At 41.1% G+C, this 23,899-nt stretch overlaps 1 protein-coding gene across 15 annotated transcripts in view; it reads left to right on the top strand.

Moving 5' to 3' along the window:
• Positions 1-23,899, top strand: part of TNS3 (tensin 3) — a 265,299-nt gene that overhangs the window by 60,376 nt on the left and 181,024 nt on the right. For 14 of the 15 annotated variants that reach the window (XM_068936084.1, XM_068936082.1, XM_068936083.1 and 11 more), the window contains one exon: positions 14,552-14,663. The exons of the other annotated variant lie outside the window; for it this stretch is intronic. In XM_068936084.1, coding sequence (XP_068792185.1) covers positions 14,552-14,663 — 112 coding nt within the window. The remainder of the gene's footprint in view (positions 1-14,551; positions 14,664-23,899) is intronic. 15 annotated transcript variants of the gene reach the window in all.

The raw sequence follows: 23,899 nt of genomic DNA, 5'->3' as shown, positions 1-23,899 counted from the left end.
GCTTAGGTGAGCATGGACTCTGTACAATATCATCTCTGGTTAATAACAACACAGGAATATAAATATGTGCAGATGAAGACTTTCTGCTTTAGTATACTGTTATCATTTGATAAACATTTTGTGAGATATGTGCTCAGAGTGGTGTGGGTACAGCTAATCTCATAACATCAGAGGAGAATAAATAGAAGATATGCAAAATCTACAGTTGCAAGTAGAGTGTTTTTCATCAACTTGTTCCCATGGATTTGTTTGACAAGACCACACAGGAACACCAGGAAAAATAAAAAATAAATGGCTTACCACAAGTCCTCTGCTCTCCGATGAAAGTAATGCAATTACATCCTGGAAAAGGATTTTTGAGTAAACATTTCTGATTTTGGAGTGGCACTTAGATTATCCTGTAACGAATTTTGTGTAAAAGTCTACGCAATATTAGTTTGATGCCGTTTCCTGAAAAGGGTTTATTATAGCTTGATAGGAAGGATGACAGAAACTCAATAAAATAGTACCACAGAAGTGAAACCGGATGCAATGAGAGAAATGAAGCTATACCAAAAAGTGCGCAATAAATATTTTTATGTTCAGCATTCAGTTTTCTCCCTGACCCAATTAGTTGTGAAATAAAAAAAAACTTATAAAGCAGAATTTTTTGTTCCTCAGGTTTAATGACCTGCAGAAAATTTGCCTATTTTAAGTTACATATATATTTAAAAGTTTTAGATTACTGATTGGAGGGGTCCTAGCTATATAAAGTAACTTTACAAAGTGAGGAAGTAGTTAAGGACATAATTCCAGTCATGCTCATGTTTTTAGTGCTGTTTTATATATGAGCTACAATCAATAATGCAGGTTGTAATATGAATGGGATTGCAAGTTTATCTAGAACTCGTTATAGACTGAATCAGCAGTGTTTGGAATACCCTTGCCTCTAGTCCCTGGGGTATCCTGGGATGGATACATGGGAGGACCAAAAGTTCAGGCCACACACGCTCGTCTGCACCCCACTCCCTGCTCCTAGACAGGTAGCTGAACATGTATTTTTAAAATAGGTTGTGTAACTGTAGTCTTTCCAAGTACAAAAAACTTGTAAACTCCCTCATTAGTACTGATTGGATGAGTAGGTCTTGATTGCCACACTGATGGCATGGGTTGAACTAAAACAGTTAAATAAGGTTATGTTTGGTAGGGAGAAGGAGAATTGAACTGAGGTTGCCGTTTTCCACCCTACTGAATCACCCCTAAAGGGAAGATTTTTTCCAGCAGACCCACAAAGCATGTTGTTTGCTACCTCTTAAAGATGTTACATAGTGGTGGTCACCACTCCTTTAGTCATGAGCAGTGTAACAGGACTGTTTTGGTCCTTTGTCTGGACCGTTTTGGTCCTTTGTCAAAACGGACACCACCAAAGATTTCTGTGGGCTTTATTTTGCTTTGAAGATAATAGTGCCAACAGGTCTCCAGGGCTTATTTTTGCTGCTGAATTTTAGAAATGGTGTAAATTCTGTGTGAATTTGGGAGGGGAAAGTGTCATATATATGCTCACCTCTTGTATGTCATGTGTGCTCCCTTGTGGAGCCTGGGAACTGGGCTGAATGAAAAGTTGGTCCGGTTCAGGGTGGTCCTTTTAATATTCTTATCTTCATTTTGCAGTGAGGCTGAATTAATTTTATTCCTTTGAGTTTGTACTAGACAAGTCAGCAATACTAGATGTAGGGCGTGTGCTTTCTATTTCGCTGAAGAACACAACAATTCCTTTCTCTCGTTGAGATCATCCTGTGTTAGGTTTTATTTTGCTAAATACGGCACTTAATTGATGTTTTTGCTGCTCTTGACTGGCTGCAAAGTATGAAGACCCTAAGAGGGCAGAGGGAGTTGAAATTTAGACTATTTTTGTTTCACAAGTATAAAAAGTGATCTATTTATTTAAAAAAAAATTCAATTTGTCTGCAGTTCACATAATGAAACCCTCTTTTCTGTCATGTAAAAAGTTCTCTATTATTTAAAAAACTTCTAGAAATCTGTGAAGAATATAGTAAAAAAAAAAAAAAAATTGCCTTTGATCCACTGGATTCTGATGATATTAGTTAGCATTGCTGAACAGCCTTTTGGAAAGGTTAACTTTGAAATCCCAAAGAATAAAGTGCTTTAATGAGCTTTTCAAAACAGGCTTTTATCTTTAGAAAAGATGCCCTTAGAACATTTTGATAGGAATAGTTCTGAAATGTTTCGGCAAATTTGGAGAAGCTAAAGGTCATGTAGGAAGAAAAATAGAGTCCCCTAAGAGATGCTCTGTCACTTCAGGGTTGTCTGGTCAACTTTGAACGTGGCGTTTTGATGTAGTACATTTTTAGGTGCATCTTTTAACTGAGGAGCCCAAAGACTATGAATGTTATGTATGAACGTTTCATCTTTTTCTTTGCATTGATAAGCTTGCTTATTGAATTAGTAAAAGTACAATGTAAAAAACAAACCTAATGAGGAAGGCGGTTTAGATATTTGGAGACAAGTGTACATGCTAGTAGTCTTAAAAAATCTGCATGACGGTGAATTACTAGTGAATTACTTGAAATCCAGAATTTGACTAACAACCAAGTAAAGGGTCTTGAGTGCTGGAAGAGCCTGAGTACCATTCCTAGTGATGCAAATCTCATGCTTTGCAGGTGTGAACCAAGTCACAGCTGGTTGGTTAGGGGCTAGTTGACTAGGTTTTATTCTTTTTCTCTGTGAGTCTTCAGATACTGTAACAGGCAAGTGCTTGTTTTACCCCAGGAAGCAGTTACTTTGCAATGTTATGGCACCAGCTAATTTTTGGAAATGGAGTGGTGTTTTGTCTGAAACCGTGGTGAGGTGGGGCAAACTGTTTTCAGTCTGGATCTAGACTGCAAATTTTCATCTTGATGATGTGCACCAGCACATCTCGCTACTGATAGTGAAAGGGTAGCCTAACTCACAGCAGGTACCTGCTGTTCCTCAAAGGAAATGAGCCAGTAGGGAACTGCTATGTTGGGGAGGGGAGGATTAGCTCTCATCTGCTGCCATATCACCTTTATCCCTTCCGCCTTGTTAAAAACCCGCTGGGCTGCAGTGGTGAGAGGCACTGGCCTAGGACCAGCCAGTGTTTGGTGGGAGGATTCCTGTTCCTCTCTGGTGCTGCAGCGCTTGGTGGGGGAAAGGGATGGGGCTCGGGATCTGGCTTAGAGAGCCAATATAGGTTTGGATTTGCTGGCACGTGGCACAGATTTGCTGCTTTTGCCAGAAACCGCTTGTGCTAACTGTTCTTGGGTTTTAAGAGACCACCTTCAAGCACTAAGTATTGCTTTGCTCCACCGTCATTAGCTCACCACTGTCATTAAAGTAAGTGGCCATAATGGCCACTAGAATGACCACTTAAGGCAGATTTTCTAAATAGGAAAAGTATTAGGAAGGCAGATCCTGACTGGTGACTGATATTTTTGTGATTTATGAACTTCCAGCATGTATGCTGCTTTAGCAGCCGATAAATGCGCTCATACACAAAATGTGCAAACCATGAGCTTGCTTGTGTATGTATTTTTTAGCCTGGACGCTCATTTCCTCTGGATAATGAGGATAAAAGATGTACCTGAAAGGTAGCAGCACTGACAGCCTGTTCGTGCGCAAACACCGAGTGCCCAGTTGAGTGTGTGAGCATCCTGCCTCAAGCAGGAGTGTGAGGGTAAAAGGGAGAGCTCAAGTTGTGCAATGAGCTTTGCCCTTATGACATTGCAAAGATTATTCACTACATTACTATTAATAATATTCCTCCCACTTCTCAGTGATTGATTTAATGATGTGCATCCCCATCCCGCTCAGCTGTTCTTCCTGTTTGTTGTGCTGGCAGACAGCTGCTGCCGTCTATCTGTCTATCTGCTGCCGGTCTCTTTCTCCCTGACCTCTTCTGCTCTCCCTTTCTTCACTTGGTCTGCAGATTTGGGTAAATTCCTTCCCCCCCCCTCCCCCCCTTCTTTTATGTTTGGGTCTTCCATATCACAGCGAAAATGTTTTAGCACACGTAATAGCTCTTGGTAGCTCTTTGTTCAGCCTTGTGACTAGCTGCGTCACATCACAGGAAGGTTGGTTAGGGTGTTAGGCCGCGGTCCCGGCACGTTTGCTGCTTTTGTAAACAGGTTCATCGAGGAGTATCATGACAGGGATAGGAAGCTGCATGGTCGTGTGTACTTTGTGTGCTTGGTGGTGTTTACATAGCTGCAAGAATTCAGCTGCAGTGGAAAGAAATTTGATTAGGGATTCTAGGTAAAGAATATTTAAAAATCAACAGTTTTAACTGTCGACGTTTCAAGGGTAGATTCCTGATGTTTCTGGATTTTTATTTTTTTACTATCCTTCAACTTTTTTTTTTTGGTGAAGATGAGCCAGGTGTATTCAGAAATAGCTTTTTGTCCCTGATGTTTGAAGAGGTGAAGTCTAGTCTTCAGATGTCTCTCTAGTCTCTCTCTTTCTCTTTCTCTCTCTCTCGTTATTATATGAGGATTGGAAATCCCACATATTCAGTGTTGCAGCCTCAGAGATGTCAAGGCCTGTTCATTTAACAAGAAAAAGGCCATTGACAAACACTGAGCTTTCATGTTGCACGTAGTTCTTTACTGCTTTCAGGCGTTTCTTTTGTACAGTATTTTCCCACATAGAACAAAGTGTTGGTTTGCCAATGAGATGAGGATGAAAAAGGAAGTTTTCCAGTGTCTGGAGTAGCAATTGTTTTAATGGACTTTCCATCTTTCTCCTATCCACTTATCCACTCATACAGATTCATGTGCGCTGGAGAAATGAAGGAATAGAAACAAAAATGTAAAAACTGATAAAATGAAATGCGAGAGCTAGTGGTATTTTACATTAAGAGAGCAAAGAGTGACTGCGGACCCCTCTTTGTTTGTGGGGAGGTGAGAGAAGGAGCTCCAGCTCTCCATAGGAGGCCAATTCCCAAGGGGATTTGGGTCAAGGACAGCAGTGAGGATTTGGCAGGAGAAAGATTGCTCTCTCACCCTTCTCCGGCAGGCGTGCTGCTCTGCCCGGGCCCTGGCAAAGGGTGTTGAGGGCCACTGATGGGCATTGAGTCAGACTCCTCAGGGTGCCGCTTTTCTTTAGCGGGTGTCACCCACCTCCAGGCAGAGCTGGTCCTACTGGCACCTGGGTTCAAATCTCAGCCAGATTATAAGTGGAAGGACTTGAAACTGTCTGGGACACCAGTGAACATGAAAAAGTTCCTGGATATTGTGTTTAAAATTTGACATGCCAAGCAGGGAGAGAGATTTAAGTGATGATCTGGCTTTTTCAAAGCATTTTACTCTCTTGTGTTACCCTCTTCTTCCAGTGAAAAGCATCGCTCAAAGAAAGCTGAAGTATCTGATGCAGCTTTGTCTTCAGACTGTAGAGGCTTTGAAAAGAGCATATGTAGGTGATATCCAGATGAAGGGATCTGCTCCAGGAGAGGGGGAGAAGGAAGGGGAGGCTGGAATGAAGACGACAGCTGTCTTGTGGTATTGGTCCTGGCCTTGTTACCACACTACTTCGTAACTGTGAACTGTCTGCAAATGAAAAATGTAAATGGAGGTGGTATGAAAGAATAATACTTAAACGCCTGTGGCATATGACCTGTCTCACTAGAGCAGTGAAGTTGCTGCTGTTACGTTTTGTCACCGCTCCTTTTGCGTGGATTGCTTTGTACTGGTGTTATCGCTGCGGTCCCCTACTCCAGAATCCTGTGTCTGGCCAGTTTTGTGCTGCTGCTGCTTTTTACATCTGCTACCTTCTGTTTGCCTGGCTCTCACTTATGGCTCTGAAGTAAAAAGTTGAGAGGGCTAAGTGAAAAGCTCCGTGTGTGAGAGCCAGTACAATTTTTCTTCCAGCTAATGACTAGTGTGTTTTTTCTGGCAGCTGGAATTGAAGCAGCTATACCTGAAGACCTAGGTTTAGAGACCAAAGTGCTAGGCTGCGTGAGCCATCATGAACAGACTGTGGCGCAAATCTATCTTTTTTTTTTTTTTTTAATAGCTCACTTGAAACTTTGAAAGACTACATAGTTGTATTTAAACCAACACTTTTCAATGATAGTTATACAAAACCAGGTCCATGGGTAAGCTTTAGTTTAGACTTATGTAGATTTCAAAAATTACAAGTTAAAACAGTAATGCGCGTGCCAAAGTGATCTTGTTCACACATCATGAAAGATTAGGGTTTTGTTCCTTTGAACTTGCAAACCACAAAGTAGATCTGCACATATGCCTTCCAAGAACGTTTGAGCCTTTACGTAACAGGTATTTTGAGTAAAAGTGTGAGAGAAAGGCCTTCATTTTTACACTAGCTGAGAAGATTTAATCTGTAATGTCACCGCTAAGTTCAGTGTCAGCTAGCTGTCAGGAAAAGTACCGAGAACGAGACGGAGGGCATCATTTTGCTGCTCAATAACATCTTGACATGCCCACATCTCAAATATTGTGTACAGTTCTTGTCCTTGCATGTAAAAAAGGATTTGGTAGAATGAGAGGATGTACAGAAAAGGGTAACTGAAATGATCTGAGGGGATGGTACAGCTGTTTTTGATAAGAGACTGAAAAGACTGGGACCCTTCAATTTGGAAAGCAGAGGGTTTAGGGGGAATATGGCAGAGGTTTACAGAATCATAAAGATGGTGGGTAAGTTGAATGCAGAACTGGTCATCAAATCCCACAGCCCTAAAACTAGGGGTTGCTTGTTGAGAGCGTTTACTTTAAAATGGGCAGAAGAAGGTACTTTACACGGCAGGTAGTGACCTTCTGGCACTTGCTGCCCTGCAAAGTTGTGGGAACAGGTTGTACCAACAGGTTCAAAAAGGATTTGACAAAAGTTGGGGAAAACAAGTCCGTTAACAGATACTAAGAGAACAGGGTGGGGATGTACCTTTCAACAGGCTTAATATGGCAGGGGGAAGGTGAAGGGCATGGACCACAGAAAGTGTCAGGGCTAGCTTGCTCTCTTTAAAGAGTGCCTCCTTTTGACATAGTGATGAAGTGCTGGGGGTGGGGGGGGAACGGACCGTTGTACCGACACCTGGTAAGACGTGCCTTATGTTTAAAGCTGTGTTTTCTTAATTTGGTTGTTGGTGTGCTGTGTAACCCAAGTTGCTTTGCACATCTCTGCCACCTTACTTTTAATCTACGTAAGCGGCTGATTCACTGAGACAGACAGTCCTCTTTTTTCCTCACGTAACATGTATCCATGTGTCTTCATTTGAGTCACAAGCTTCGTTATGGAGGCAGGACTAGAATCCACTGGGAGGGATGTTGCCAGCTAAGACTGCATCGTCTTAAATAATTTTCTTCTGCCTTGGGCTACTTGTCTGTCTTTACATAAAATGCCTTGGATGGGGTATAAACAGGATGTTCAACAAATCTGTTTTATCTTTGCAAGCCTTCTGAAAGTAATCGGTAACAGTAAATTGTAGTGATAATAGTGTAGCTAGACATTTATGTATGTTTTACTGTTGTGTGTGTGTGTATGTATATTATTATGTATGATGTGTGTGTGTGTGTATGTATGTTACATTGGTCAATATAGGAGTAATTGCCAAATGTGGGTGAAACAACCTAGAAATGCCTTATTTCAATCTCTGTAAAAACCCTTTATTCTTCGCTGTCCACCACCGTCCCATATTCCTGTCATATAGCGCGGACTGTGCAAAAATGTGTATGTGCACTGATAGTATTTGTGCATGTACTTAGTGTATTATGTTCAGTTCATTTGGCTCAAATATTGTGCCTACCTTCAGAGCAATGGTATGTTTTCCAAGAAAATACTCTCATATGAAAGAGCTGCAGAGGACCTCACGTGTTACTGTTTGGTGCTTCTGGAAAATTCTTCATTGTTTCTTCGTCCTTGGTTTTTGTGGGTGGAACTTTTGATATAGCCACTTCCTGTAGTTAACAAAAGTTCTGGTCAGACCAGCCGTTCTAAAAGCCATTTTAGAAGGTAAATAGGTATTATGCTATTACTTGGCCTGTATGCGCAGTGGGCACTGGTAGATCGTTTTCTGGTAGCGAAAGCTGCAGTGAACATGGAACGCTGCTTCAGGAGCAGAAGAGTGGCGGTGGCGTTTTTTAACAAAAAATGCTGTTTACCGTAAGGAAAAAGAAATTCTAAATTATTTTAGGGTATCAGTAATATCAAGTATTACACTGGGTTTGCAGTGTAATTTCCTATCTCATCAATGCCTGCTTAGGGAATGACTGTTAAGGGAAACTGCAAGTAACTTAATGGGATTTTCTTTGATTTCTCCACAGCAGCTCTAAGTAACTGCCTAGTAACCATATGGGATTTTTACTGCATAGAATTCATATAAGAGATGGGAGGAGAGGAAGTGAAAAGGTGACAAAAGTAATAATGAGCAATTTGTAACAGAAAAGGCTGCAGGGGACAAGTTCTCAGGCATTTCCCTCAGCTAGCTGTTCATTTTTTTTCCTTAGTCATATGATTTATTTTTGGAACTATCTTACAGGATTAGATATATGGCTTGGTTTTACAAAGGTTTTGTAACCGAGGATCAGCCTCTTCATAAAGACTTCTTTCAGTCATCCCTTAATTGAACTTTCTTTTGGACATCCCATAGGAAGAGGTCAAAGTAGGGCATTTCCTTAGCCTATGAAAAGGGGGGAGGGAGAAAAACGGAGCCCTTCAAAGGAGGTCTGTGCTTCTAGAGCTTTAATTACTGCTTGTTAAAGTTGCCTCCACCTGAAGGGTTGCTGCCACAACAGCCCTGTGTGTATATGTGGTATATGTGTGTCATAGTTGAGAGGGAGCAACAACTTGAAATACCCTTTCTGCTAACACAGTGCTAACACAACTACCACACTCTCTCGTATTTAACACAGTAATAATAATCCTTATATCAGCCTGTGGATTTAAAGCTGCCTTGGAGAGTAGAAGAATGCGTGAGCAGAATCCCAGGAAATTGCAGTACTGGTCGGTAAGTTATTTAGAGAGAGGAGAGGGCAAGGATCACATTATCGTGACTCTGGGCAGGAAGTGAACAAAAAATATCTTTTGTTTTTATGATTCTGCTGCTGTGCAAAGAGGGTTTTTACAGGCCACATAAAATTCAGCAGGAGCAGAGTCTGACGTAGAGAAAGCTTGCAGGGCTTTACACTCATGCCAATAATTTTCTTGTAGCTGGACTATATAACATGGATTGTTACAAGTTTTGGAGATAGGAAAATAAGTAATGAATAGTTTTTTTTGTTTTTTTTCTCCAAATGAAGTAACATCTGGAATTAATAGTTTCATATAGAAGTCCGATTATTTTTCTTTAGGCTTATGAGTATATTTCCTTATAAATATAATGCAATCACTGCCTGGGTGACTTTGGAGGAAAACAAATCCTGTAGTAGTAGTAAACGATCAGCTAAGTTTTTTTATGTTGAGCATGTATGCATGTGAGTGTATTTTTATGCTTTTCTTTGAGGTTATTTGAACAAATTTTGTTTTACAATATTTATTTGATTCTTTGATGAAAAGATCTAAGCCCTGTGACTGCCTTTTTAAAGAATGAACCATTATCACTACTGCACTTTATATGGTTGGAACATACGGTTGGAGTTAAAATGAACAAAAGTTGCTTGGTTCTGTTCTTCATTGAATAATTAACCGTTACGATGTAGTATGGTATTTGGGAATAACATTGTGAATACCTCTTCCATAGATACAATGATCCAGTGTTGAGTCTCTGCCAAGGAGGAATTGCTGTATCAGTATCACCAAAAACTAAGTTGCCTGTATTGAGCGCTGTAGTTAGTATTGGCTTAACTGAAATCTGGAGCATGTTTTTTGCTTAAACTGCTTTCCTCTTTGTAAAATGTAACATATCTCAGAAGTCTTAAATCACAGAATCACAGAATGGTTGAGGTTGGAAGGGACCTCTGGAGATCATCTAGTCCAACCTCCCTGCTCAGTCAGGGTCCTCTAGAGCATATTGCCCAGGATCACATCCAGACGGGTTTTGAATATCTCCAGGGAAGGAGACTCCCCAACCTCTCTGGGCAACCTGCTCCAGTGCTCTGTCACCCTCACAGTGAAGAAGTTTTTCCTCAGCTTCAGGTGGAACTTCCTGTGGTTCAGTTTCTGCCCGTTGCCTCTTGTCCTGTTGCTGGGCACCACGGAGAAGAGGCTGGCCTCATCCTCTTGACCCTCCCCCTTCAGATACTTGTACACGTTGATGAGATCCCCTCTCAGTCTTCTCTTCTCCAGGCTAAACAGGCCCAGCTCTTGCAGTCTTTCTTCGTAGGAGAGATGCTCCAGTCCCCTCATGATCTTGGTAGCCCTCCGCTGGACTCTCTCCAGGAGTGCCATGTCTCTCTTGTAGTGGGGAGCCCAGAACTGGACACAGTACTCCAGGTGAGGCCTCCCCAGGGCTGAGGAGAGGGGCAGGATCACCTCCCTCGACCTGCTGGCAACACTCTGCCTAATGCACCCCAGGAGACCATTGGCCTTCTTGGCCACAAGGGCGCGTTGTTTAACTTGTTGTCCACCAGCACTCCCGGGTCCTTCTCGGCAGAGCTACTTTCCAGCAGGTCAACCCCCAGCCTGTCCTGGGGCATGGGATTATTTCTCCCTAGGTGCAGGACCCTGCACTTGCCTTTGTTGAACTTCAGGAGGTTCCTCTCCGCCCAGCTCTCCAGCCTGTCCAGGTCCCTCTGAGTGGCAGCACAGCCTTCTGGTGTGTCAGCCACTCCCCCCAGTTTAGCATCATCAGCCAACTTGCTGAGGGTGCACTCTGTCCCTTCCTCCAGGTCATTGATGAATATATTGGAACAAGACTGGACCCAGGACTGACCCCTGGGGGACACCACTAGCCACAGGCCTCCAACTTGACTCTGCGCCATTCACCACAACCCTCTGAGCTCGGCCAGCCAGCCAGTTCTCAAGCCACCTCACCGTCCACTCATCTAGCCCGCACTTCCTGAGCTTACCTAGGAGGATGTGATGGGAGACAGTGTTAAAAGCCTTGCTATGAGAGAATTGCAAATTGCTATGAGAGAGCTGGTGTGAATTTTACCTGATGATCAGTGTGCTGCTACATAGTGAAATTTCCTGGTGATGAGTATTTGAAATTCGTCGTAGCTGAGGATACCCATCTAAATCTTCACTCAATCTGTTATGCCCTGTTATGCTCGTGTGAGTCTAGGATAAACCTTCAGCCCTTATTGGATTTCTCTGTGCTGTAGAGAGCAGAGTCTGGCCAAAAATGTTTCCTTGTGTGGTAAACAAAAGACAGTTTACCTTTTGAAAAAGAGACATCTCATAATTCTAGCAATTGAAACCAGCCATAATTGCAGCCTCTTCCTCAGGCGAAAACTCAAAGGCTGTAACCTGTGGTTCTGCACTCTTTTATTCCAATTTTTGACCCTAACGATTGCATACAATTTAGATTCCAGCCTTGCTCCTCACAAAAGTAGGGGTATTGCTGCTCCCTCCCATGGTGGTTTTCTTTTTCTTCTGCTTGGCATCCTGCTTAGGGGAGGACTGCGAAAGCCGTACCAGGTGACAACAAGGAAACCTCGATGTAGGCTCCTCCATGTTTCACAGAAGATTATGCATGAGCAGTTGTTACTGCTGCATCTCCTAAATGAATTGTTTAAGTGAATTCCTTGGTGAATCCATAGTGGAATGTGCTTAAAATGAACAAGGAACACAAAAAGTGTGTGCTGCTTAATTCAGATGCAAAGGCTGTGGTGCATATCACTTCCAAAATGTCTATGAGGAAAATTACTTTGACTTACAAGTGGAATAAGCAGGTTGACTAGTTGATTAATTAATGAGTCAAGACCTATTTAAACTTAAGATTCATATCAGAACAATGGATTCTTGTGACAGTTACATTTCTTTGAAACAATACAAGTGTCAGAGCTTGGGATGAAGCGCTCGAGATGTGGGAAATGAGGAGAATGGGGTCTAGATACAGATTAAACGTTCCTGGATATGCCTCAGCTGCTCAGAAATTCTTTGAAAATGCAAACTCTGCAAAACTACCCTTTTCTGAAAGTGTCTCAGAAGTGGCCTGTAAACTTTACCCAAAAATAGAAGGTTGGAGGGATAGAGGAGTGGATAAACCCTAAAGCAAGAATTCACTTGTTTTATCTCTATATCTATAAAGCTACAAAGCAGAGAGAAGCTGCAGCTAGTCTGTGATGTATGTGAGGTGATGATGTTGTTAATTTCTGCACAGAAGAGGCCAAGGATCTGGGGACTCGGATCTTTGGGCACAGAGGCTAAATCCACTGGGGTTCAGAACCTCCTTGAATCAGATTAGTGGAGTTGCCTGTATATAATGACATTTATGCTCTTAACCTCCTTAGTCTTTTCCAAAACATCTATATTCTAATGGAGAAAAAAGTCAGTCAAAAGTCAGCAGAGATTTTTTTTGAAAATAACAAATCACTTTTTGTGAACAGGTATGTTCCTGTATAATGCTGAGGCACAGCTCCTCTTTCTGTTTATGGTGTAATTTTAATATTAATCACCATTATGACAACTTTCAATTAGTATGAAGTGACAGAAAACATATGCCAGCAAGAGGTTTAGAAATTGGGGATACAGGGAAATTTTGTGACTTCAGCTTCTACAATTAGTGATCTAAAGGTTTAATTAAGGCATTGTAGTTGCATTCCAATTTTGTTTCTCAAATTTTCCTTCTAAGAGCATGGACTTTTTGACTGTTTTCCTCAATAAGTTGTGCTGATGAATACATTTCACTGGTAGAAGGAGTTTTCTGAAAGTCCAGCCTAAGTTTTATTCCTCCTTCTAAGCAATTTCTAAGTAATTACTTCAGGCTAAGTAATGCCTGGTGTTTATGGAAATCTGTTAATTACCTAGGCTTTACAATGAAGTTAAGACCAATGCAGCGTTCCCTGAAGCTAGTCTTAAGATGAGGTTCACGTTTTGTATGCAGTGATGAGCCTGGCCTGGGACGTAGCTGGGGTCACCTCTAGAGCCTGTGGGCTCTGGGTGGCCAGGCCTGCCCAGATTCCCGTGCTGCCACACATGCTCCTACAGACTCTTTGAAACTTCCTGTAGGCCCTTGTGGAGGCACTGGTTGGAAGGTGGCTGAATCCTGGGACGCATCAGTTTTATAGCTGTTCCTGTGCCTGCTTAGCTGCTGTGTTGTACCTGTGGTCGGAGATGGTAAACGTTGCCTAGAGCCACCTGGTGAATTCCTTAAAGCCACAAAGAAATCCCGTGTTACCTTGTTGCTTTGGACTTGGGCATTGCACCAGGCTGGCAAGCTTTCCTCTTCCAGCGTATGGATAGAGGCTTAGCAGTGTGGCAGCCTGGCCTGGCTGCGTGGGGAGGGACAGCTTTCAGCTGCTGGGCATGTGTGCTGCAAGGTAGCTCAGTACAAGTGTTGCAATGTTGGATGCAAGCCCTCTTATGGTGTACTGAAGGTTAAGAACAGTAAATGTTCAAATGTGAAATGAAAATGAGAAGTGCAAAGAATTATTTGAGGATTTTCATAGTCTGGGGCAGTGTATTTCGATTTTTAAGTAACTGATAATTCTAAAGAGGGGACTTGTTTTGTCCTATAATTACTATGCTATTGCTGCCCTTGCACTTTCCTCAGTGGGCGCGTCCGTTTCATGAAGCACTTCCCTTTTCCATGTAGTTGCTTTGTTTGTCAACCAGAATACTAGTGTTAATGCAAGGACAGAGGAAGATTAATTATCCTTCAGTTTCAAAATTTATTAAGAATTAAGTCGGCCAATGAAACCAAAGGTTGTTACACCCTTCCAGGGAAGGCAGGGAATTGTCTCTGTAAGAGGCTTTCAGTAGCCCCCTCTAATGTGTTATCTAATGTTTCTTAGGCAATAGAGACCACTTCATAAAATCCATAGCGTATATTGTTTTGACTGTTGCTGTTCTATCTCTGATCAGGGATTTCATTATTACGCCATATTTTAACATGGTATTTCAGTTACTGTGCCACACTATGGAGATAATATTAAACTCATGTACTTATGCTTCTTTACAGAAGCAAAAATGATTTTTAAAGTTGGTAATCTGTGCCAAAGTCTAGCTTGCATAGATGCTTTACATTTTATTTATTAAATAAAAAAAATTGTATTTGCACAAGATAAGTGAATTTTTTTTCCATGGTAAATACAGCATTACTTATGCTGGGTTTTTTTGACCAATTTAAGCTGAACCAGTGCAATCTTTTTACGTAGATAACGCCTTGAGTTAGAAGGCTGTTGGTTCATAACATAGAGATTAATCTGTATTTGCTCTTAGAAGATTAAGTTATAGAGACTTCTAGGGTTATGATACAAAATGTTTTGCAGGGTCTGCGCCGTAATATGTGAGAGGTACCTTCCACCTTGAGGCTTCCTGCATTTGAGAGTGGAAAGTTCTTATTCTCAAATGAGAAAGAGAGAGAACGTTATCTGTTGACATATTACTTTTATACTACTCTTGACATAACACTCTTATATTTGATTTAAAAGTAGCACTCAGAAGTTGAGGAAAATTCTGACATTATTCCCCTTGCTTCCAGCCTGAAGAAGCAGCTTCAAATTCTCACACCTTCAAAAACAAGACCTTTAAGAAATCCAAAATTTGTGGAATCTGCAAAGAAGTAATTGACGGCCAAGGCATTTCATGCAAAGGTGAGTAACGTGCTCTGTTTACTTTCCTGTTGTTCAAAGCAGTTAATTTTGTATTGGTGTTAAGCTTCCAGAAATCCGTGACTGTGGAATTCCCCCTGGACTAAATATGTATGTGACTGCAGCTCATTTCCTTCCTTTCTACAACAGTATATGCCATGTTTTTCTTTAGTAGTAGGTAATTGGGCACATATAGCGATGTGCTTGTATTACTATGCTTTTCAGGCCGATTCCAGAGTAAGACTGTGTCTGTGCGGGCTCTGCTAGGAGCGTGTGTGTGAATGAGTGGTGTGTGCGCACTGAGTGACCGATGCTGCGAGAATTCAACCTCCAAATGAGGAAGTGACCCTGACTCACTGAGGCATGAAGGCTTTCTCCTCTTTAACTTACTAGAATTCAGAAGAGCAGCCATCTATTTATTTGTTTAACTTTTTCCAGTTGCATTATGTTCTCAGGTTTCAGTCCTGTCCTTCAATCTAATCACTCACAGGAGTCCTGAAGAGATTGTCCTAGATGCACAGGCTACAGAGGTAACAGCTGCCTCTGGTACTGCTACCTGCTCTTTAGTGCTGTTTTCCCTCACTTTCTCTTCTCCCTTGTATGTAATGCCCTCTTGGCATCCACAAAATCTCACCAAGGCATAAAGTGGAGGGGGGGGGGCAAAGAGAAAGGCTGTGCTATTCTTTGGCGCATAAGCAGTGATGTACCCTAAAGTGGGTTAGGCACTCGGTTGTGTAGTGGGCTTTTTTGCACAGGGAAGGAGCCCAATTAAGGGATGCCGGTGATGGAGGCAGAATTCCAGGGGCACAGTTGTGGAGGAGGACGTGAGATTTGAAGACCTCTGTGTTTTCATGAATGGCTTGAGGTCTCTCCAGATCCCAGGAGCCTTTGTGGGAGTGGGACCTGGCTGTACAGAAGTGAACATACTTGCCTTTCTCCATGGGATACCTGTGGGAAGGACCTTAGGCAGAAGCAAATCTTGGGAAAACTCAATAGGTCCAGGAACAGGGGTTTTGATCCTCTGTACTGGTTGAGTCTGGTTAATGATCAACTCCTGTTATTCCATCTTAATAAATCAGTCTGTCTACTTGCCACATGCGTGTTTTACCTCCTAGTAAAAGAATGCTTTTGTCTGTTCATCTGAAGCATAGCTGCTGTTTTCACTTTGAGATATTAGCACCACTTTCTAGTTCTAAATGGATCTGTTTCCCTGTCTCCTCCCTCACCCCCTCTTGTATTTTTCAAACACCCTAGGATCCCCCTAAGAGATTGAGAAGGAAATGAGACTGGTGCATGGATGGAATATGGCCTTTTTCTTGTATGTGTGATGCTGAACTAAGTCACATACTCTGCAGATGACCAGTTAAATGTAAAATACCTCGCTTATTCACCATTACTGTAGGGATCTCTGGAGTAGCAGTTTATATATATGTGTGTGTGTGTGTGTATATATATATATATATATATATACACACACACAGTGTATGTATATATTTTTAACATATCTCTTTTATCAATTTTTTTGGAGGTTGATCCTAAACTATTTAGTATATACTTGTTTTCAACTTGGCAAGAATTATTGCTATTGTTAAAAGGAAGCCTGCTTACTAAAGGAGCTGTCTGAAGACCCTCTATCAGATTCTGTGTAAGAAGCAGTGTACTAGGAGGGAACCAGTATTTTGAAGCAACAGGCCTTGGAGGTGGAAATAGAAAAACACGTTTGGTAGCTTGCTTTGGATTTGAGTCCTTGCAGCGCAGAGCTGGATGGGTACAAAAGGTGTGTCAAAGTGACCTTACCTCCATAGGTGCTAAGAATTTTTACTGCATGTCTTGTAAATAGAGCACAAGATCATGATGAGTCTGAGCGAGTTTTCCTTTTGCCTTGATCTGTAATAGTTTTGGTTCCAATAAAGTAGTATTGCCTGCCTGAGATAATTTTCTAAAGGTTTCTGTGAGGAATTTCAGAAGGAGCCCCTTGCTAATATTATGCAGCCCCTTTTGTTGGTGCCAGAACCATACTTCTGGGCTGCTGGCACATTTTGATTGTTAATTGCTTTAAAGACCTGTGGGATGGGAACAGCAAAAAGAGTTGCATGGAGTGGAGTCATGACTCCAAGCAGTTTCAATTTAATAGGAATCCATTTGTATTTTAATTTCCAACATGGACTTTATAAAGCAGAGGTTTTGGGAAAAGTAGAACTACAAGTTACCCGTTGCACTGCCAGCCCTGCAATGCTAGAACTCCAATATGGTGAAGTACTATTAATATGAAGAAAAATAAACCAACTGTTTCAGAGCCAAATTCTAGTGCTGCACTTCTGGTAAGTTCTCCCCAAAGTTGCTGAATAAAAGTGAGCAAGTCTTTCTCTGAAGTTGGCACTGGGGGCAGAAGGGGGAGAATAAAAGGCTTTAGTTAAAAACAGATAAAATTCCTTTGTGTATTAATGAGAAAATCTTGCTTTTTAACAGTTTGTCCTCAGAAAATAATAGCTCTTTGTGCAGATTGCAGGTTCCTTCCAGACTATAATATCTTATCAGCTAAAAGAAAGCTACGTGTCAAGAGAAAGGAGGCAAGGGGAAAGGCTCCAGATTGGTCACTCTGTAGTATTTAGTGTTTATCTAGCAATGAATCATCTGCTTGTTGCAAGAAAAAAGCCGTAACTGGGTGTTGTAATGGTTAGATAAGTTTTCTTTAGTATGTGGCAGCCATTGTCCGGGTGTGTGTTTAGCCCTCTCTTGCAAAACATGTGTCCTCCACTAGTATCCTGCTCTGAATGTAGTGCCTGAAATTTTTTTCTGAAAAACAAATGATTGACACACACAGGGATGCTTGAATGATGATGTCGCTTTGTCCTCATAGACTGTCCACCTCAGTAGTCTATACTCAGTTACAGTGATGTGTTTCTTAATGAGCTCTACAAAACCCGTAGCACAAAGGAAAGGAAGAGTTGAAGAGGTGGGTGGGGGAGCCCCTGGGTGCCTCCGTGCCTAGTAAATATGGTTGTAGCTAGGCTGCAGCTTTGATAGTGCATTTCATTATGAAGCAAGGGCAATCAGCGGTTAATTTCTGCAGTCAGAGTAAGTGCATATTCTGCAGTAAACTGAAGAGCGTATGACTCTCCATATCTTTCGAGCACTACCTCAAACTTATTAAAGGAACAGCCTTTTGAGCTCTGATTTGACATTTTCATCTTTCCCTGCAGTGCAATTCAGTTTAATTCAGAGCAAAGCAGATAAGCATTCTAGTCGAACACATTTGCATAGTTATCCAAAGGGTTGACTAACAGTGATACAAAAGCCTTTCATTTTTTTTCCTGCTTACTCCAGTTTATAGAACATTCAGTGTTTTTTTTCTTTGTCAGTAAACTATCCTAACTATGAAGTTTGTTTTTTTTGTTTGTAAATTTCTATTGTATTCTTCTTTTTCCCCTGCTTTTTTAAATTTTTTTTCTTTTATCTTGTGTTGTGGACTAAACAACAGCCAAACGGCTATTAGTATAGAGCAGTGCTGAATCTTTCCAGTCTCTGAAAAGTGCTTTCCTGGCAAATGAAAGGCTTGCGACCAGATTTGGGAAATTTGAGTATTTCTAATTAATACAGTAATGTTTCCTAGCTCTACAGCATGAATGGGTGAAAAAATATTAAACAGATTAAAATGTTAATATTAAAAATATTAACATTTCTGTTAATAAAACTCCTCCCCACCTCCATTGACATGATTAAGTGAACCTGTCTGAATGCTGCAAGTGAGACTTCACATACAATGCAAAGCATTCCTTGAACCAGATTTCTAACCTAAAGCAATTAACGTTAGTGTGGATTGACTGAATATCTTTTCGCTAATCTAACCTAGCTATGAATGTATTGGTTTGGGGAATATGTTTTGGAGGGACCTCAGGAGCACTTGTAGAATTGTAGTTACTCGTTTTCTTTGTTTTTCTCGAAAGCTCTTTCCTTGATGGCTTGAATACATGTGGATTTTGTTTTCTTCCTCGTGTTTAGAACTGCGTATCAAAGTTAGCCAAAAAGGTGTTAAGTTACATTGGTATGTACTCTTAGCTATGTTGTGAGCAGAGAAATGCTTACTATAGTACTGTATGCAAGCAGAGTATAATGAAGAATAACATTCTCTTTCTTTAATTAAAATTAATCTGTATAATTACTTCTGTCTTGCGTAAGTCATGTTAAAATGCATCCCCATACAAGTGTTGACCCGCTTGCGTTAAGTCCTGGACTGATCCTTGGGCAAGTAGCATGAAGTGATATTTGAAGGTACGTTTTCTCATCAAATTACGATCTCTATATTTAATCTAGAGCCTCTGGCCACTCTGCAGATCATGCATCTCTTTTCCAGCAGCTCTTTTCCTTCTTAAAGAGGTTTATTTTCCTTTAAAAAATCACCTGCTTGGTTGTGATCGTACTTGCGATCAAGGCTTGTGATCCACTTCTCATTTTTGGTTAGTTTGAGTTCCTTGGTGCAAAGGGTTCTCTGTATTTCATCAAATATTGCTCATTGCTTTTGGCAAGACAAAATATGTTATTATATTGAGACTAATTTGGAGATGACAAACTGTTGCTGGGGCCTGTTTGTGCATGCTCTCTGTGTGTGTGCATGTAAATATATGCCTGTGTAATCTTATCTGAATAGCAAGTGGTTTAAAGTACTGTATCTTCCAATGACTCCTAACTTCAGTAACAACATATTAGTAGCTTAATAATGTGCAAAGCATGTCTATGGTTAGCTGCAGTTTTGGCAGACAAACTCAGAGAGTAAGCTAGAAATGCCAAAGGAATTTGGGTCCTGCCCGGGTCAGTGACATTCCAGATGACTCTAAATGGGTGAGTGTGTGGAGTATGTTTGTGTGTAGGGGTGCTTATTTGTGTTACCCTAGTACCTTGGAGCTCTGCTGGTGAAACAAGATCTTGTTTTACCAGATGCTTTCCATATGTGTGTATTATAAGCTCTATATATATTATTAATGATGGCAATAAGCATACCCATATAGTTATCCTGATATTATAGTGAGGCAGATCTTTGAGGTGATACAAAGGTTGATGCCAACTTAAGAGTTTTCATTCAGGTCACTCTTGCTTTCCACCTGAATGTTCTCGTCAGTGTTGATACAGCAAATTGTATTGGTTTCAGTGGGACTATTTTAAGATGGTTTAAAATAACTAATTCAGTTAATATTTTGAGGTTCCTAATGGTGTATCTCCTGTATGCGTGGCTGAGACTCTGTTTAAGAAACAGAAGGAAAAAAAAAACAAACCAGAAAAGCTTATTATTTTCTTAAGCAGTTAATTGCGAATTAGATCCAAATTTAAAGCATGTGGTGTTGTGAGAAAACGAGACCTCGAATTTCTTTTTGCCAGCATTTATGTTTTCAGTTACCATCAACATCTGATAGTACAACAAACAGACATCAGAACCACTGCATGTAAAGCCAGATACTCAGACTGTGGAACCAACAAAAGCATGATGTGTTGCCACTAGAGTGGATGAACAGCTTGTGCCTGTTGTGAGTGCCAAGGAGGAGGGATCGTGGGTGTCCATGCAAGGTTGTGAGAGGGCCTGGGCTTTACCGTAAAGCCTCATCTGACAGTCAGCCTTGCTCATGAGAGGTGCCAGGAACGGTGGCCAAGAGAGGCTGCATGAATTATTCTGATGGTGGCAGAGAAGTGTTTTTAGGAGCCCCTCAGAAATGCATAGAGCTTGCCCAGGAGGTGAGTGGTACAGCATGGGGGTCAGGGCTGGCGGGGAGGAATGGGGACTGCAACCTCTTTTTGACACCTGAAGTCTGGGAAGGTCAGCTCCTCTTTGTCAGACAAAAGTTGCACACAGTAAACAGCAATTTCCGCAAGGTTAATAAAGTGTACCCTAATTAGCACAACTGTACAAGCTGAGCATTTGCGTCTCAGTGCGGAGCTTAGATGCAGAAACATACAAGTTATATGCATAATAGCAGCGAGGACATGAAAGGGAGGAATGAGTAGAGTAAAGGCTTACTGGAGTATGCGGAGATACAGAAAAAGTTGCTGTAATTAGTAGGCATTACACGAATGGCACATAAGCATCCTTGCTGAAACCCAGTCCTCTCTGGAGCTACAGGAAGCTGTAAAACTGACATCCTCTTGGTGGTATGTTGTTACCGCCGTTGGAATTAGGGAGGAGAATTGTGGCATGAATCTCTAAGGCAAGTTCCTACTTGCTTAAAAACAGAAACAACAACCAAAAGAAAAACACACAAGGCAAAACCTCTAGTGGGATATTTAATATTCGTAGCAGCCAAGCAGCATCACAGATAATAGGTCACGTTTGAGAAAGTTGACTGTAGTGAAAACATGAACCCCCTGTTTGTTTACCTCATAGTGATAAGCACTGAGTTAGTCACCTCAGGATTTGGTCTGTGGTTATAAAGTTTATTTTAAAGCTAAAGTTCAAACCACTAAAGTTATTGAAAAGCTGCAACCTCTGTTCGTTACAGCTAATATGTTAAAGAAATGAAGTACAGTCAATTTTTCTGGCTTTCCAGGAACAGCGTGACTGCTATGTGATCTGGTATACCTGCAAGTTTATAAACTTAACCCACTTGAAGGGGACCCAAAACTCCGAAGGATAAATTTGTACTGAAGACAGAGTATCTGCTGCAACACCAAAATCTGAAAAGAAAAGCAGCCATCAGAATGGTGTATGATGCCACTGTGATGAACATGATATGCCACGTATGGAAGGAAACCCCAGAGTGAATCTTGATTCATTTGGCAAAGGGTTCCAAAACAAGGAGGAAAAAAGGGGGAGAGGGGAGGTAGCCAAGAGAAGCCTGGAGAAGATAAGACTCCAATAAACAAGAGACAGGCGAAGAGGTCTTTAGCAAGTAATGCTGAAAAGTTTGTCCTGGTCCGTGGAGAAAGCTTCAAGAAATTAAGCTGGGCCACAAATACAACTCCCTTTTAGATCCATTCAGGATCTGAACCCTGTAAATAGGGAAAAGGGAGGGGCCGTTAGCTGATTTTTAAGCAGAATTGCCATCTGTTGCCGTTGATAAGATAAAAATTACCCTTGAAAAATAAATGCCTACAAATGTATAAGTCCTTGAAGGATCACACTGGTGACTTCCTTTGCATAGCCTATGCTATTTTCTCTTCTTGATGAAGGTCTTTTTCATTTCTGTGTTTGTGTGTTCCTTTGTTTTATGTGTGGGTGTGCGTGTTTTTATTTTTTTATTTTTTTAGTGCTTAAGAACAGCTGTGAATAAGAACATACAGGTCCATTAGGTCTTACCCACATAATGAAAAACTTAATTTTTCGTAACATAGGCTTTGAAGGTTATCCATGCTCTTAGCATAACTTACAAATGCTCTCTTTTTGAGATCTGTCACGGGCATGCTGATTTCCCAGATCTTTTGATACTGGCTCTACGTGCACTGTCTGCAACTGCAAGAAAGACCTGCAGACAGTTCCGCCAATTTTTTGTTTGCTTGTTTAGTGTGGGTCGCTGACTACAGTATAGCATGTTCTGACTGAAATGCTTTTCTAGGTGAAATGCTGCAATATAGTTGTTTCTCCAGAGGGAGGAGGTCTAAAAATAACCTCCAGTTCCAGGCTGGATTAAATCTTAATCATCTCCTGCCTGAGTTGCAAGTCTTCATTTTACAAAGATGAAAAAAGTTGCTTTATATTTATTTTTTAAATTACTTTTATGGCATATGAAGACATGTTTTCGCTATGCTAATATTCTGCCATTGTAAAAGCATCTATGGGGAATCAAAAAATACACAGGAATTTTCAGGAGACTGCTGAATTGATGAAGTTAGAATATAAATTCCACAGCAAAGTCTGTAGGAAACTTGATGGTCAAGATACTTCCCACACAATACAAAGAAGGTGGGAGTATAGTCAGGAAGGGAAAGAATAGCCAGACTACTGCAGTAATAGTGCCAAAATATTTTTCTCTTAGTAATGTTTCTCCACTGCTCTGACAAGGGACAGCAAGTAGAGTATTTCATCTGCAGGAGAACTCATCCCCAATCCTGCGTTTATTGTATACCCACCTCAAGACAAAGTGTGCAGATTGCACAGATTTCCCATAACTGTCCTTTCACTTTTATGTTCAGAAACAATGCCTGCAGTCTCTGGGAGCATTAGTCAGATGAAGAGACAATGTTTGGCAGAAAATGAAAACCAAAAGAAAATCTGGGAAGGTAGTTGGGGCACAGGAACTGCCCCAGCAGAGGTTAATGCCGTAATGTGACTGTCTTTGGCACATGACTCTGATAAATCCTTAAAAATAGAAGCTCGCTCTTCTGCAGCTGAAGCCCAGTGTTCCCTGGTAGGGTACTCTGCCTCCTTTCTTTACTCAAAAGTATCTCTGCCCCACACAGAACCACATGTCAACTTACTTTTAATGCTGCAGTTAATCACTTGTGCGTTTGTTTTTCATTTTGGATCTTTATCTTGTGCTATATTGCTGCAGAGCTGGTAGAAACATGTCAGCAGAAGAGAGTATGTGTGTGGTGATGGGAGTGTTTTCTAGTAATCTCATCACAATGTTATAAAAACACATCAAAAAATAAACTTCAAGCTGGCTGCGCAGTTTTCCATTTTCCTTTATTCCGTTTTTAGAACGGACATGCAAGATTGATTAACTGTCCCAGCGCATGTTGGTTATGGTAGAGTGGAAACCACCAGAAACATTTTTGTCTCAGTAAATTAATGGATGCTTTAGCATTCTTCGGGAGGCTTAGAAAGTACCCTTGTCTTATCTGTAGCACACTGCATGAGCATATGTGTGTTTTGAGTGGCTTTGGGCTTTGCTGAAGCCACAGCAAAACTCTCACTGAATTCAACACAACCGGAGTTGGGCTCTCTTATGTCCTGGAGGTATCTTAAATCCCTTTCTGCTAGAAGTAGAGTACTGACAAAAGGGGCATATTAGCTTTAGAGTTTGTCTTGACACTAGAAAAGTTAGCTGAATGTTCCAATAGACAGATAATATATGATGTGGTTCTGAAAATTCAGGGCAGACTTTTGAAAGCTATAAATAGGGATATTCCTAATGCTTATTTTTTCCCCTTACTGTTGAAATGCATGTGACTCAAAGAAGAGTTAAATGGAAAGGTGGGGGGGGGGGAAGACAAAAGTGTTTTTAATGGTTAGTTGTTGCTCTTGAACAGAGGCTTTGTGATACTAAAGAAAGAAAAAATCATGTCAGTCTGAAAAGCTGCTTGAAAACAGTGGT

The sequence above is a fragment of the Struthio camelus genome, chromosome 2, assembly GCF_040807025.1.
Source record: "Struthio camelus isolate bStrCam1 chromosome 2, bStrCam1.hap1, whole genome shotgun sequence".
Taxonomy (NCBI): Eukaryota; Metazoa; Chordata; class Aves; order Struthioniformes; family Struthionidae; genus Struthio; species Struthio camelus.
Note: the sequence above shows the minus strand (reverse complement) of the source record. Positions and strands in the feature narration are given on the sequence as shown.